The sequence below is a fragment of the Abramis brama genome (genome assembly GCF_963993115.1).
Source record: "Abramis brama genome assembly, chromosome: 2".
NCBI classification, from domain to species: domain Eukaryota; kingdom Metazoa; phylum Chordata; class Actinopteri; order Cypriniformes; family Leuciscidae; genus Abramis; species Abramis brama.
Window position 1 is genome coordinate 22,733,322 of NC_139964.1, and position 15,027 is coordinate 22,748,348.

The window sequence follows — 15,027 nt, forward strand, 5'->3', positions numbered from 1 at the left end:
ACCCGGAACTGTGGTCCCTTCATGTGTGGGCGCTCAACGAAAATAAGATCTGTGTTCAACAAAGAGTTGTGACCCTAACACGTTTTGTCTATCAAGATAAAGCAGTAAATGTGTCCGCTCCCAGCCCACATCTACTCGCACACATGAGTCCCACGGGACTCGCGCAGCCCTCCCTCACTCAGCCAAGCACTGTTGTAAGGTCGAGGACGAGCGCTCCGCCCGCTGTATTAAGCGCGCCCCCCGCCTCAAATGCCGCAGGCATAACGCCTACGTTTGTGAGCCCCGTAGCACCTCTGTCGCACGGCGAACAGAGCGCGCTCTGTATCCGGCCCTTAGCCAACCATGCAGATGCATGGGCAGCGCTTCCAGGGGTTTCGGACTGGGTCTTAGGCATTATAAAGAGAGGCTTCTCGCTACAGTTTTTTCGACGCCCTCCGCGCTTCACAGCGCGCGTCGAAACTTCGGTACCGCTGAAAGTAGCACACCTACTTCGCGCCGAAATATCAAAACTGATAAGCAAAGGGGCGATAGAGCTTATTCCCCGAGATCAAAGCGAACAGGGGATATACAGCAGATACTTTCTAGTCCCCAAAAAGGACGGCGGTATCAGACCCATTCTGGATCTAAGACGACTGAACAGAGTGTTAGTGAAACGCCGTTTCAAAATGCTCACGACCAGCAAAATTCTCGCGCATGTTCGCCGGGAAGACTGGTTCATGTCGATAGATCTGAAGGACGCGTATTTTCAAATACAGATAGCGTCACATCACAGGCGATTCTTGAGATTCGCCTTCGAGGGTCAGACATACCAGTATACAGTCCTGCCTTTCGGCTTGTCCCTGGCACCTCGTACATTTACGAAATGCATGGATGCAGCGCTCGCTCCTCTCAGACTCAGAGGCATGCGAGTGCTGAACTACTTGGACGACTGGTTGATCCTAGCCCAATCACGATCTCAGCTCGTAGAGCACAGAGCCATTTTACTCGATCACCTCGAGAATCTTGGTATCACGGTCAATTGGGCGAAGAGTTCACTGAACCCCAGTCAAACGATTTCGTTTCTGGGTATAGTTCTGGACTCACAGTCTATGACAGCGCAGCTGTCGCCACAGCGTGTGCTGAACATTCAGCGCGCGGCGAAGTCTTTCCGCCGCGGCGCTTTCACCCCGCTCAGGAAATTTCAAAGGATGCTGGGTCTCATGGCCTCAGCATCGTCAGTTCTCCGGCTGGGCTTGCTCCGCATGCGCCCGCTGCAGTTCTGGTTGAAAGCGCGGGTACCGCGCAGAGCGTGGGTGTCCGGTCAATTACGCCTCAAGGTCAATCAGGACTGTGTCACAGCCCTGGTGCCTTGGATGGCGAACGACTGGTACCAATCAGGTGTAAGCCTGGGGACTTCCTCGAGGGTGAGGATGGTGTCGACGGACGCATCCACCTCGGGATGGGGAGCGCTGCTCGAGGGCAGACCGTTCTTCGGCCTATGGTCAGAACGAGAAAAGCTCCATCACATAAACTGCCTAGAAATGCTGGCAGTGCACAATGTGCTGACGCGTTTTTGTCCCCACATCAAGGACCAACACGTCATAGTCCGTTCGGACAACATGGCTGTGGTGTCCTACATAAATCGCCAGGGTGGTCTGAATTCCATATCCCTGTACAGGCTGGCGAAACGCCTCCTACTATGGGCTCAGCACAACTTGCGCTCGCTGAGAGCAGTGCATGTACCCGGGCTTCTGAATGTGGGCCCGGACAGACTGTCTAGGAACAACGTTCCTACAGGCGAATGGTCTCTACACCCACAAACAGTCCGGCTGTTGTGGGAGAGATTCGGCAAAGCGGAGGTGGACCTATTCGCGTCCCACGAAAACGCTCACTGCCCCGCATTCTTTTCAAAGACCGACAGCGCGCTGTCCCAAAGGTGGCCGCGCTGCCCGCTATACGCTTTTCCCCCCGTTTCCCTCCTGCCACAGGTGTTGGAACGGGTCAGGAAAACAAAATGCCCAGTGCTGCTTGTAGCACCGTTCTGGAAGAACCAGGCATGGTTCCCAGTTCTGATGCAGTTAGCAGACATCGCTCCATGGCCAGTGCCGTTGAGGAGAGATCTCCTCTCGCAGGCCAGGGGCTCGATTTGGCACCCACACCCGGAACTGTGGTCCCTTCATGTGTGGGCGCTCAACGGATACCCGTTGGTCTCGCAGAGGGAGTCATGAATACCATCACTGAGGCTAGAGCGCCGTCGACCAGGCGGCTCTACGCTTCAAAGTGGTCGGTTTTCTCCAGCTGGTGTACAGCTCGGAGCCTTTCACCCCTCGAATGTGAGGTAGCGGAGGTTCTCTCCTTCCTACAAGAGCTGTTGGATAAGGGCAGATCCCCTTCCACGCTCAAAGTGTATGTGGCGGCTATTTCAGCGTTCTCCGGTTCAACGCTGGGTCAGTCACTGGGAAGGAATGATTTAGTCATCCGCTTCCTCAGGGGAGCTAGGAGACTGAATCCACCCAGACCTCCTTCAGTCCCTATGTGGGACCTTTCTACGGTCCTGGCGGCCATGAAAGGTGCCCCTTTCGAGCCTATCCAGTCTATCAGCCTCAAACATTTGTCTTTCAAAACAGTGTTTTTGATGGCTCTCGCTTCAGTGAAGCGCATAGGCGATCTGCACGCGCTCTCTGTGAGCCCGACGTGCTTGGAGTTTGGTCCTAATGACTCTAAAGTCATACTCAAACCTAAGCACGGCTATGTGCCGAAATCCCTCAACACGCCTTTTCGGGCTCAGGTTATTTCCCTGGCTGCCCTGCCGGCGTCGAGTGAGGAAGGGGACTCGAGTTTTCTTTGCCCTGTTAGGGCTTTAAGAACTTATATGTTCCGCTCTGCTGCCTTCAGACAGACAGAGCAGCTCTTTGTCTCGTTCAGCGGACGTTCCAAAGGAACGGCTGTTTCGAAACAGAGTCTATCCAGATGGATAGTTGACGCCATAGCGCTGACTTATACTGCCAAGGGCATTCAATGCCCGTTGGGAGTCAGAGCGCACTCTACGAGAGGCGTTGCCTCCTCGTGGGCTTGGTCCAGCGGGATTTCCTTACAGGATATATGTACGGCGGCAGGCTGGGCCTCTCCGTCTACATTTATCAGGTTTTATACCTAGAGGTTCCCGCCTTACAGGCTAAGCTTTTGTCGGTGTAATCTATTTACAGGCGCAACGCGCTACCGACTATACTGGGCAGAACTGTGTAAGACCCACGTTTTCCCACATTAGTGCAGGCTCCCTACCCTGGCTATGTGATGTCATATTCGCGTCTGTGGACATGTCTATATAAGGACGGAGGAAACCCCTCCTGTCTTTAGACTCTCCCTGTGAGGTCATGTTAAGCCTGCGGACGCTACAGTATAGGGAATTAAGGCTCCCCCCCTTATTCCCTGACTCTGTGTGAGTCTATCTGGTGATTATGCACTGTATGCCTGAAATAGCTTCCGGTGATCAGTGTTTTTATCCCAGCACGCACAGCGTTTTGCAAGGGGTTCCCGTAGCGTTTTGATAAAACGCAGTACGAGAGAACTCTCGTAAGAGAACGTACTCGGTTACTAACGTAACCTCGGTTCTCTCTAGAAGAGGGAACGAGTACTGCGTTCCCTTGCCGTGCGTTTGGTTCACTCTGGTTCGCTTCGGCGATCAAAATCAAGTGAATCAGCCTTCTCGAGCTCCTTTTATAGAGGTAAGCCACGCCCGTCTCGGCGGGAAGTGGCGAGGAGGGCGCGAAGCGCCCTCATTGGTCTGATGTTGCATCAGCCTGCGCTCGATAGGCTTATGCAGTTGCCGCAGAGCAGCCAATGAGCGGACAAGCCGTCTTGCTTCAGCTGTCTGCTGCTGCCGCAACGCGTTTTACATATATGAAAATTAAAGGATAATTTTTGCTTCAGTGTTTCGTGAAAAGAGACTTTTCCCGTAGCGTTTTGATAAAACGCAGTACTCGTTCCCTCTTCTAGAGAGAACCGAGGTTACGTTAGTAACCGAGTACGTTCTCTTACGAGAGTAATAAACGCATTGTAAACAGTAACGTTAACGGCGGCGCTTTGAATACACCCGGCATCCTAGTTTTCCTTATCTACTTTGTACTTTTTGATCAACAAACTATTCGCACGGGATTAGTATTACCCCTGGACCTCTGTAATTAAGAAATTACCCCTAGCTGACGTCTGTGTTTTTGGTGGCTCATTCACACGGGCAAATAAATGTTCGTAATTCCCTCGAGTTTACGGACTTTACAGCGTGCGCCCACCCATTCACACTTCACTAGCTGAACGTGCTGAAACGAAGATCGCGCTGCAGTATTGCAATTCAAAAAAAGAACTCATTTAAAACCAATTTATTAGAGAAATATATTATATATATTATAGAATATCATATTATTGTATAAATATATAATATATCTTCTTTTTCTTTTATTCTTTGTCCATATTTACAACAAGCCTGCCTGAAGAAGGTATTATAAATACCGAAACGTCGCGATAGGCTTGTTTTTCTATTCATTTTATTTGGTTTATTTCATTTTATATCATTTTTACTCTTTCACACTTTGATTTCTTGAGAGACTTACAGGATGGACGTCTTTAGAGGCCGTGTGAGACAAAGAAATGCTCCACGATACAGACTACTAAGTTACACTACCACAAAAAGCGTCCAAACTTTCCAAAAAAGCTTCCATGTTGCGCCAAAATACTTAATTTGACGTTTCCATGACAACGGTCCGAGTTGAGCTTCCGGATCACGTCTTTACTGTAGTTTGTTTTCTCTTTTGCAGCACTTCATAGTTTTTATTGGAGAAAAACTATAATCGGATTGGAGTAGAGCATATCGAGAGATTTTATTGTTAATATAGTTTTAATACAGAAGTAAAATGGACTGTTAAACGGCCCATAATTGTTACGTTAGGAAACGATAGGCTCACAGAAAAACAGCCCAAATCACAGACATGGGGATTCGCACGGGACTGGTATTATCAGAGGACCCGTGTTGGCCGAAATACGGTAGGTAATTTTCGGGGGAAATTTTACATACATTTTTACAGACATGGCAGATTCGCACGGGATAAAAATCACAGACGACCTCTGCGATTATTACAAATTACCGGAGGTCCCTAGGTAATACTAATCCCGTGCCAATAGGGCTATTGATGAACCTGTGGTGATTTCTGCCGTAGGGAAGAAACGTAAGCCATCGAAATCTAATCATTTAAGTTACGTGAGGAGATTAAGAAGATGAGGCACGCGGGAGGAGGAAAAATGCCGACTGTTGCTTGTTCTCACACAACAGCATCAAACTTCTGTCGAATGCTGACATGTTAACCCCAGGGGATCTTTTAAAAAACTTTAAATTCTTGTACTCAAAGTCAACGAAAACCGAGCAGGACCATTTTACAGCTGATCGCCGTCAAAAAACTTCAGAAGCAGCTATTTCTTAACGATGGCTGATTGAATGTAGCCTATGTTTAGTCCAGTAACGTTACGTGCCTGTATATAAGATTAGTATTGACCGAGTTCAGAGGCTGTCATATGAACACTCGGTCAGCTACAATGTTTACTTCTGAATAATATAGTATACTATATTATTCAGAAGTAAACATTGTAGCTGACAGAGTGTTTATGTCAGAATGTTTATTTTAAACCACAACCTTCTAAGTGCTTCTTTTACCAATATATTTAATGATATCTTTTGCATTTCTCATCCAAACAACGTCAAACTTGGCACTGCACTTACTCGTGCCCAGACAGCTGTCAAGTTTGAAATCCATCGGAGTAACGGTTCGACAGAGATATGAGAATAACAGACAGGATAATTAATTCAAATTAGTCATTAGATTAGTCGACTAATCGATAAAATAATCGCCCGACTAATCATTTAATTAATAATCGTTTACCTCAGCCCTAAAAAGCACAGCTTAAAATGTGCTCTGGAAAGTTTCTCTGGGGCCGGTTTCACAAAGCTATTTTAGACTGGTCTATAGTGTTAGACTAGTCTCAAATTTGCTCATAGACTAGTCTAATGGAAGTTAGACTGTTTCACAAAAATAAAGACTGACTTAATTTAGACCAAAAAAATTAGACTATGGAGTCAATATAATGCCGCATAGTTTTGCAAAATAATAAAGTATCGCAAAAGAAAATAAAGTTTTGCAAAAAGAAAGATATAATTAATTGCAAAAATCAATGACAGCTGCAATCCTATTTTATCTCTGCAACATATTTTTCATACTCACACCTACTAAGTTATTTGCAACGCTGCTTTTATTCTGCATTTCAGTCAAGCGTGTGCTCGCAATACCGTTTTCCCTTTGTGCTGCACTTTTCTCCATGCTTTTCTCTGCGTTTCTCTTCTTGGCGCTGTTTTGACGTGGGGGTGGAGTCAAGAAACCCCGCGAAGTCACGTCATCAGCAGGATACGCTAATCTTTTTTCATTCATTCAAAAGCCGAATCCCGGACATTTTGGGCAGAGAAAAATAGGACGTATCTTAAGGTCACCCTAGTTACTACTAATCGCATTAAGTTAAACAACAACAACAACAAAAAAACAATGCACATTTTAATGTTGATGAAATAAAGGGAAACAGTCAACTGTACATACCTGGAATCCATCACCTGGCTGCATGCCTCTGCTCTGCCATGGTAACATGAATTGTTTTGCGATCTGCTGCGTAGCCATAGCCATAGACTGTAAAGTAAGTGCGTAGCATATCCTGCTGATGACATGACTTCGCGGGGTTTCTTGACTCCACCCCCACGTCAAAACAGCGCCAAGAAGAGAAATGCAGAGAAAAGTGCAGCGCAAAGGGAAAACGGTATTGCGAGCACACGCTTGACTGAAACGCAGAATAAAAGCAGCGTTGCAAATAACTTAGTAGGTGTGAGTATGAAAAATATGTTGCAGAGATAAAATAGGATTGCAGCTGTCATTGATTTTTGCAATAAATTATATATTTCTTTTTGCAGTACTTTATTTTATTTTGCAAATCTTTTATATATATATATATATATACTTTTTTCCCCATTGCCATTCTTTTTTTTGTGAGCAAAACATTTTTTCTTTCCTCAAAACTTTATTTTTGTTTTGCAAAATGTATTCAAAATGTTCAAGCGTCGAACTAGACGCGATAGACGCGGATTTGACGCTCTATTCGCGTTTGGTGTGAACGCAGCATAATAACAGGCTGCGATGTCAAGATTGCAATGCTGAATGACTGCAATGACTGAATGACTCTGTGTGTGTTTCAGAGAGAGAGAGAGAGGCACGGGCGCGATCGAACAGTGGAAACATAAAAACATACTCCGTCATAAATACTCCTCCAACAAACACATATTTTCCGCTGGGGTAAACTGCACTGAGTGGTTGAATGCGCTTACTCGATCCGCCATGTTTTTTGTTTTGAAAAGTGTCTTATTTTACCCAGAATGCATTGCAGTGTAGTCCTACTTAAGATAGTCAGAGTCTTAAGTGCTTTGTGCAACGGTCTGATTTAGATGTCTATCTGAAGTCTGACTATCTACTATATCTAAGCCATAGTCAAGTCTATCTTTGTGAAACCGGCCCCTGGACTTGTTTCTGTTTGCAAATCTTCTGAGCTTTAACATGGTGTGTGTAGCAGTGCTGAGCAACGCTGGTAAATGACGCTCTCCTCTCGTTCACTCGTCCTCTCCCTGCTTTCTGCTCACATGCTCTGATAATAGCGCTGTAGCACTACTCTATTTTGATAAGCGTTTAAAAAACCTGTTAAATCTGATTCTGTTCAGAACTGAATGAAGAATAAGATATTCATATTTAATATTTTAATAAAGGCCTATTTCCTGTCCAATTTTTGTGTTACTTGATTTCATTGGCTATATCTACAGGTTCACAGGTTATATCTACTGACAGTTATGCTTCAATAAAACCTTGTTTTATTTAGGTTGGTTGAAATCAGTTATAATCAGTAATCTTAAATAATTTATTTCATTTCAACATTTCAACCAGTTATTGTAGATGTTTCCACATGAAGTACATTTTCTAAGTTGAAATGAAAAACACTTTTTCAGTGTACATTACCTATTGCAGTCGTCACCGGTGAGACAGTTGAAAAGGCCAAGTACAGTCTTAAGACATCTAAAAATAATTATAAATACAAATGAATCAACATGTTTAGGACACAATAAAATATAAATAAACATATATAAATATAAGCTTGTACTTAAAATAATAGTTCACCCAAAAATGAATTTTCTGTCATCATGACATTTTCTTTCACAGAATATTGTATTGTCTATCCTAGAAATTATTATTATCCTCATTCATCTTTTCCACATTATGAAACTCTCAAGCCTTTTCTGTCAAAAAAGCACCATTGCAGCTCTACAGTATCTATATGAAGTATGATGTGTGTGTCATACGGATATAAAAAGCTAAGATTGCACAACCAGATTGCACACTGATTCAATAAAAAACAAACATTTTCAATAAATCATTAACATCTAAACCTCTGCTAATTCTCAGATGAACGACAGAAAAAAAAGTCAGTCTGGTCTGAAATAGAAATTTATTTTTTTCCAGTTGATTTCATATTAAGCTGTGTCTTGAAGTCAGTTGTAGTTCTTTTGTTTCGCTTTTCTTCAGTGATTCTGAGTTATCATCAGGTTTCTTCAATAATCAAACAATCATCAATTAATTAATCACTTAATTATCTAATTAACTCTAACACTGCTTCTGTGTTTCTTTGAACACTCTGCTGGTGTTTCCCTTATGAACACTGAGGGCGCTTTCACACTGGCAGTTTAGTGCGGACCGGGGCACGGTTCGCATGAAAAATCGCTAATGTGAACGCTGTCATCGGACCCGGGTGCGCACTAGAGTACCGAACCCGAGACTACCTGGAGGAAGTAGTCTGAGCTCGGTTGCTCCCGAACCGTGGCGTGGTTCGCGTTAATGTGCAAGCAACACGGACTTGGGTGCGCGCTTGTTCAGGAAGTATAGTATCCCGCGCATGCGTATCACTGTCGATATCATTGTTTCCTCACACACGACAACCATATGCTCAGTCGAGTTGTATTCTCCATGCGTTTTCCGTGTGCGTTTGCGATGACGTAAGATCACTGCAAACGCACCTGGGTTCGATACAACTAATTGAGTGTGAAACCAGACCAACGCTGCGGGGGGCGCCGGTGTTGTGCCGAATTTCGACCCCCTGCCAAATTATTACCCCCCTCATTGAAGTCAGTACCTGATTGCCTAATCCTAACCCCACCCCTAATCCTACCCCTCCCCCACAACTAATCCTAAACCTACCAATACTAGGGGGGTAATAATTTGGCAGGGGGTCGAAATTCGGCACAACACCGGGAACTAGCGCACTCGGGTTCGGACCGCAGCAAACGAACCCAGTGGAAAAACGCCCTAAGTGATGGTAATTCAACACCGGGAAATTTACTGTGTGAAGTGACATGAAGGATAAACCAGATCTGATTCACTGGTCATTACATCAGTATACAGACAAAAGCAGAAAACACTGTTTAGACTTACACAGAATAGCAGAGATGAGAGGATGAGTTTTTATAAAACCTGAAATATGAAGAAAAAGTCAATAAAAACACTGAAATTGTATTGGATTGAGTCTGAGAAAACTACATTCATCATACGTTCACAGTTCATAAGGTTTTTGGGGCGATGAGAGGCAACCTTTAAACACAAGAAGAATACTCACCTTTATGAAAGGAAGCCATTGTCAGTTTATTTCTGTTTATCCACAAACCAGTTCAGAGGACGAGTTTCCTTTACAGTTAGAGAATAAACAAATTAGCCACTGCATTGACGCATGACTTAAAAAAAGCTGTTTTCTCTTTGTTTCAAACACACATGTAAAACATTCCACAGCATTTGATTTTGCATTAGAGTTCAAATTGAGACTTTTAAAACAGTTATTGTCAAGCACTATGCAATAAAGGATGAAACAACTTGATCAATTCCTCATATTTTATGAGGACCTAAACCTACCCCTGACCCTGATCTCTCAAACTCAGATTATTGACTTGTGTCATAAATATAAATTGTACATAGACGTTGTGATCAGATTCTCTGATTATTTCACAGATATCTACAGTTAAGACTTTTGTATGTTACATTTTAAATAGATATGATGCAGAAGATGGCTTAATTTCATTTTTTATTTCACAAACTAGGATATTCTTCTCAAATTAGAGTCAGTATATTTTATATACATATATCAAATATATATATAAAGCCAAGAGAAAATATGATCAGGTGATTTTGGGAAACTGTTGATCTGAACTGCTGATAATGATTTTTTTTCTCTCATCACTGAATCATTCATAACTGATTGCTGTAAAATGCATTAATAATATAACACACTTTCTAAATGAAATTAAACATAATCTCTGCTCGAAAGATGTAAAAACGGACGTGATTCACCAGCATAGAAATAAAGTAAGATTTGTTCTATTTATTTAAGATTTAATTAAGATTGTGTTGTACATAAAGCAAGATTGATTTGTTATTGTTTCAATGTTGATTCAATGTAAAACAAGTGATTTTATTTTAATGTCCATCTAGAAATATTCTTTATAATTGAAATAACATTATTTTAAAGTGCAAACCTGATGAAAAAAAAATCAATGTTAAATATCGATCTTGATTCAATGTTGGTCTGTTATCAGCGTTTTAAAAAAGTGCCAACACAACTCTCCATAATGGAGACCAGAATACTGTGTCGATCATGTTAAAAGCAGAGCATTAATCTAATAACAGCAAAACTTTCACTGAATTTCTCCCATAAATACTGTGAAACATGTAGTCTACAGTATCACAAACAGATATTAATGACAAAACTGCAAAAACATGTAGATTGATAGAAACACTAAAGCATTTAATTCTCATTTAAGTAAAGAGAGACTCACCTGATATGAGTTTCTTCACCCAACTAGACTGACTACACAGAAATATGTGTGTCAGAAGATTATATGACCGTTATCAGTTCATCCAATGAAAAAAACAAAAACAAACATATTTTGTCAACCCTTCCTGCTAAAATTCAAATTAACATTCAAATTTAGACGAATGAATGAATACAAAGATCACATTTCTAAAAACATGGTACATTTGCTTTAAAGGAGATTAAAAAATAAAAAGGAGATTACTATGTTTTTTCTCTATCCTTAGACCTTTATATCATCTTAGACCTTCATATTTGCCATAATGCATATTTTGAAGAACCAAAAAGTGGGTTTGTGTGGTGAAGTGAGTGACTCGTTGCCACGTCACCCTTATTACATATATGGCCAATAGGGTTCTGCCCCTTGGTGTATATAGACTCTTTGGATGCTCCCTGGGATACGTCATTGAAAGCCCGCCCCTTTGTCATTCATTCCAAGAGACCGCGGAGGTATGTGTGTCAGCCGTGCAGCCGGTTGTTTTGATGTTAGTATTAAGTGATGTTTCATTGTGCCTTCATCTGTATTTGTTTAGTGTGACACTCGGCCATCGAGGCTGTGCGCGTTCTCGTGGCGACACCTACATCGTGGTAAGTTCTAATATTAGTTTTTAACTTTTTGTGTAGTTCGTTTGTTTAAGCGACCTGCAATGCGTTTTAGTGTGGCGTGCCTTCGGTCTCCCATTGGTGTGACGTCTCCTCATAGCTGCGTCGGGAGTATCAGCTGTTTATTGACTCGCTAACATCAGATGACTGTCATATGATTTCCGTGTGCCTGTGATTGTGTGTGTGCGCGCGCCGAAATTGAATCAGGGTGAGTACATTTACGATCGTTTCTTTTAATCTGCAACTGTTTTTAATTAGATAGTTAATGAATATTTGTGTTTAGGAGTTCTCTTTTGCCCGTGTTAAAGCCAGGCTGAGCAGCTACTTTAACAACTTGCTGTCAGCAATCCATGCTTCATTGAGCCACGTTTGCTGCTTTGTGGAAGCCGAATATTACTGCTGGACTCCACTTTATCTATTGCTCAGGCAATTTATTTGTTCTTTCGGGTTCAAGTGGGCCAGAAGGATTACTTTATTTGGTCTCATAATTTTGTGTTTTTTTTGTTTGTTGTATGAATGTGGCTGGTTTTGTTACCAGTCCTTAGCTGCATGATCCTCACTGTTATAACTGTGATTTATTACATGGAGTGATAATTAGCCTACCAAACTGGTCCCATCATCTGTGTAGGTTGGACTGATTGTGTGATTTTTTGTGTTGTGACCATTTGAATGGTTTATATTTATTTTCTTTGTCTTTATTATAGATTACCATTTATCTCATAACTTGATTTTTGTTTTCATTATTTGTCTTATTGTGATTTGGTTTATCTCTAATCATTTCTATATTTATTTCTTTTCTGTATTCTGCAGGAGCTGGGTTTTCCTGGAGGCAGGCTGGTGGTTTTAGCTGCAGGCCTTCACCCTAAGTAGGGGTTATAAGTGTGGTGTGATTTTTAATCACTATTTTGTAGTGGAGTGATTCTTCAAAGTGTGTTTGATTGCCATATGCAGCTATAGCTAGCCTGCTTCTCTGTGGTCTCAGCCCCTGCAGTGATCATATTCTTTTTTTTGTTTTGGTTGTCTTTTTGATTACTAAATGACACAATTGATTGTGTTATTTGTTTAATTGCTTTCTTTAATAAAAATTGCCTGTTTCAATGTGAACTCACGTCTCTTGCCTCTCCTGAGTAAACGGGCTTGTGTCCTATTTATTAGATTATTTCCCCGGTAATTCGGGGTGGCGTAGTCACTACTAGACGGCCACGTATTGCTACATTTGCAAAGACGACCACAGCTTCACATTCATCTTCAATGTTTAAAGCCCAAGTTTGACCAAAGTGACCAAAATCATCATCAAACTGCTCTTCATTACAAACTTCAGCATGTTTAATATTCATGACTGGTGTGAACAGATGAATCCATTGTTTCTACATTGTAAAGTTCTGTCATAGTTTGAATAAGTCCACAGAGTCTGTTTATGCAAATATGGAATGCATAAATAGTTCTATAGAAACATACATTTCTTTATAAACAAATCAATCTCTCAAATTCTGAACACATTTTAAACCAGTTTTCCCAAACAAGCTAGTACAACATGAAGTTCTTTTTGTCAATGATCTGATTTTTAACATGAAGCACTTGAAGGCCAATTTTGAAAATCATACAGATTTGGAATGACAAAAGGGTGTAAATTATGACAATTTTCTCTTTAATGTGCCTTTTGACAATGTTTTGAAAGCAGGAACCTTGGATTAGAGAAATAATCAGTTTCATCTCACATCTTTACATGTTGTATCTGTATCACATATGCAAATCCACCGCGGAGTAAAAGAGTCAACCCAAGTTAACCCTAATGTTAAACTAATACAAAAGTATTTTTATTACTATTATTAGTTAACCATTTATTTGTTCAGCTAAGATGATTCAAAAGGGGGTAAAAAAGCAACAAATACACAACAAAGCAACTCATTTTACTTATTTTTCAGCATCTAGATCAGTAATGGGCACTTCTAATGTATAGATCAGTGTTTCCCAAACCTGCTCCTGAAGGACCCCCAACACTGCAGGGGCACGTTCAAGTTCAAAACGGTGCGCAACGTTTTGCTACGGTTTCCGGGTTGAACGTCATGTTTCCTGGAAACGGCGCGCACCGGTGTGCAACGGGGTTTGAGATACGTTTTCTCTTGTTTGGTGGGTGTGTCAGAACTGCAGTCCAATCAGCAGCAACATGTATATAAAGCACGCGGTATTAAAGTGAACTTGCACAATGGGTTCAAGGAAAGTAATTTACAAAATGTGTTCAATGCAGCTCGGTATACGCAACAACTGAGGATATTAGAAGACATGTTTGTCGTAAGTTTTATTGTAAAAATATAGGATATCAACATAGTGATGTAGTTGTTTATATTTTTAGCTTCATTGCGTGTATGACATTTGGTATAGAAATAAACAATGGTAATTAAGTGCTTTTCCTAAAAATGAGAAAGAAAATACAGGGTATTAAAACAGTATGAACTACAAATAAAGTCAGTATGTGAGGCTAAATAGATGTGTTTTAGTCTGAATTAGGTAAGATGTGTGCTTCAGTTTCAGCAATCCCTTCACTCGATTGGGATGTTCTCTTTTGTTCTGGGCGGCAAGTGCAGTAACTGTAACATCGGGCATATTTTGTAGTATTAAACACATATTTATACCGACTTCATCAGGCTCCGAAAATTCTTCACAAAGAACACAAAGAATGGCCTTCTCAGCTGCCATAGTTGCAACTCTTGTGTCATCAGAACAGTGTGTTCAACGCATCACCGTTTCTGTTTAAAAAACGTTGTGCAACGTTTTGTCGGGGCTGAACGCAACCCAGGTTTTCTTTGTCTCCCTAATCAAACACACCTGATTCAACTCATCAGCTCTTTAGAAGAAACTCTAGGACAGGGATAGGCGAACTCTGTCCTGGAGGGCCACTGTCCTGCAGAGTTTAGCTCCAACCCTGATAAACTCTCTGTAGCTTTCTTGTAATCCTGAACACATTGATTAGCTGGTTCAGGTGTGTTTGATTAGGGTCCCAGATAGACAGCAACCATCAAAATAATGTTAATGTGTCAATGTTAACTGCATTGAATCAACATATCTTTTGCTCCAGCAATTAATGTTGACATTTTTTTTAAATTTCATCCATAAATCAATGGTAATGGCGTTGAGTCAATGTTGCAAACTTTTAAAACTGTTATTGTCAAGCACAGTGCAATAAAGGATGACACAACTTGATCAATTCCTCATATTTTATGAGGTGGCTATTGGCTAATTCGTACGAATGATCTACCCCCGCCCCTAAACCTACCCCTGACCCTAAACCTACCCCTCACTGGCGTTTAGACAAATCAGTCGTCAAATTAAATAATGCTCTTTTGTTTTCCTAGAAATTAAGAAGCACAAGTGCTCTGGAGTTATTCATGAAGATTCATCCTTAAAAATGTTAGTAAGAGTACTGACCTGGTCAAAGCCCAAATTACTCAACTATAACTACACAAA

General features: G+C 41.6%; 1 protein-coding gene and 1 long non-coding RNA gene across 2 annotated transcripts in view; one reads left to right on the forward strand and one right to left on the reverse strand.

The window, feature by feature from the left end:
• The window catches only part of LOC311077873 (uncharacterized protein), a 60,137-nt gene extending 49,177 nt beyond the window's left edge, over positions 1 to 10,960 (reverse strand). The window contains exons 1-4 of the mRNA XM_084106508.1: positions 10,925 to 10,960; positions 9,715 to 9,782; positions 9,534 to 9,572; positions 8,067 to 8,123 (exon numbers count right to left, since the gene is read on the reverse strand). Coding sequence (XP_083962634.1) covers positions 8,067 to 8,123; positions 9,534 to 9,572; positions 9,715 to 9,733 — 115 coding nt within the window. The 5' untranslated portion in view covers positions 9,734 to 9,782; positions 10,925 to 10,960. The remainder of the gene's footprint in view (positions 1 to 8,066; positions 8,124 to 9,533; positions 9,573 to 9,714; positions 9,783 to 10,924) is intronic.
• Positions 10,961 to 11,415: 455 nt separating this feature from the next.
• On the forward strand, positions 11,416 to 12,666 carry LOC311077888. Its single transcript, XR_014605024.1, has 3 exons — positions 11,416 to 11,547; positions 11,618 to 11,770; positions 11,846 to 12,666. It is a non-coding gene; the product is annotated as an uncharacterized lncRNA (long non-coding RNA).
• The last annotated feature ends 2,361 nt before the right edge of the window (positions 12,667 to 15,027 follow it).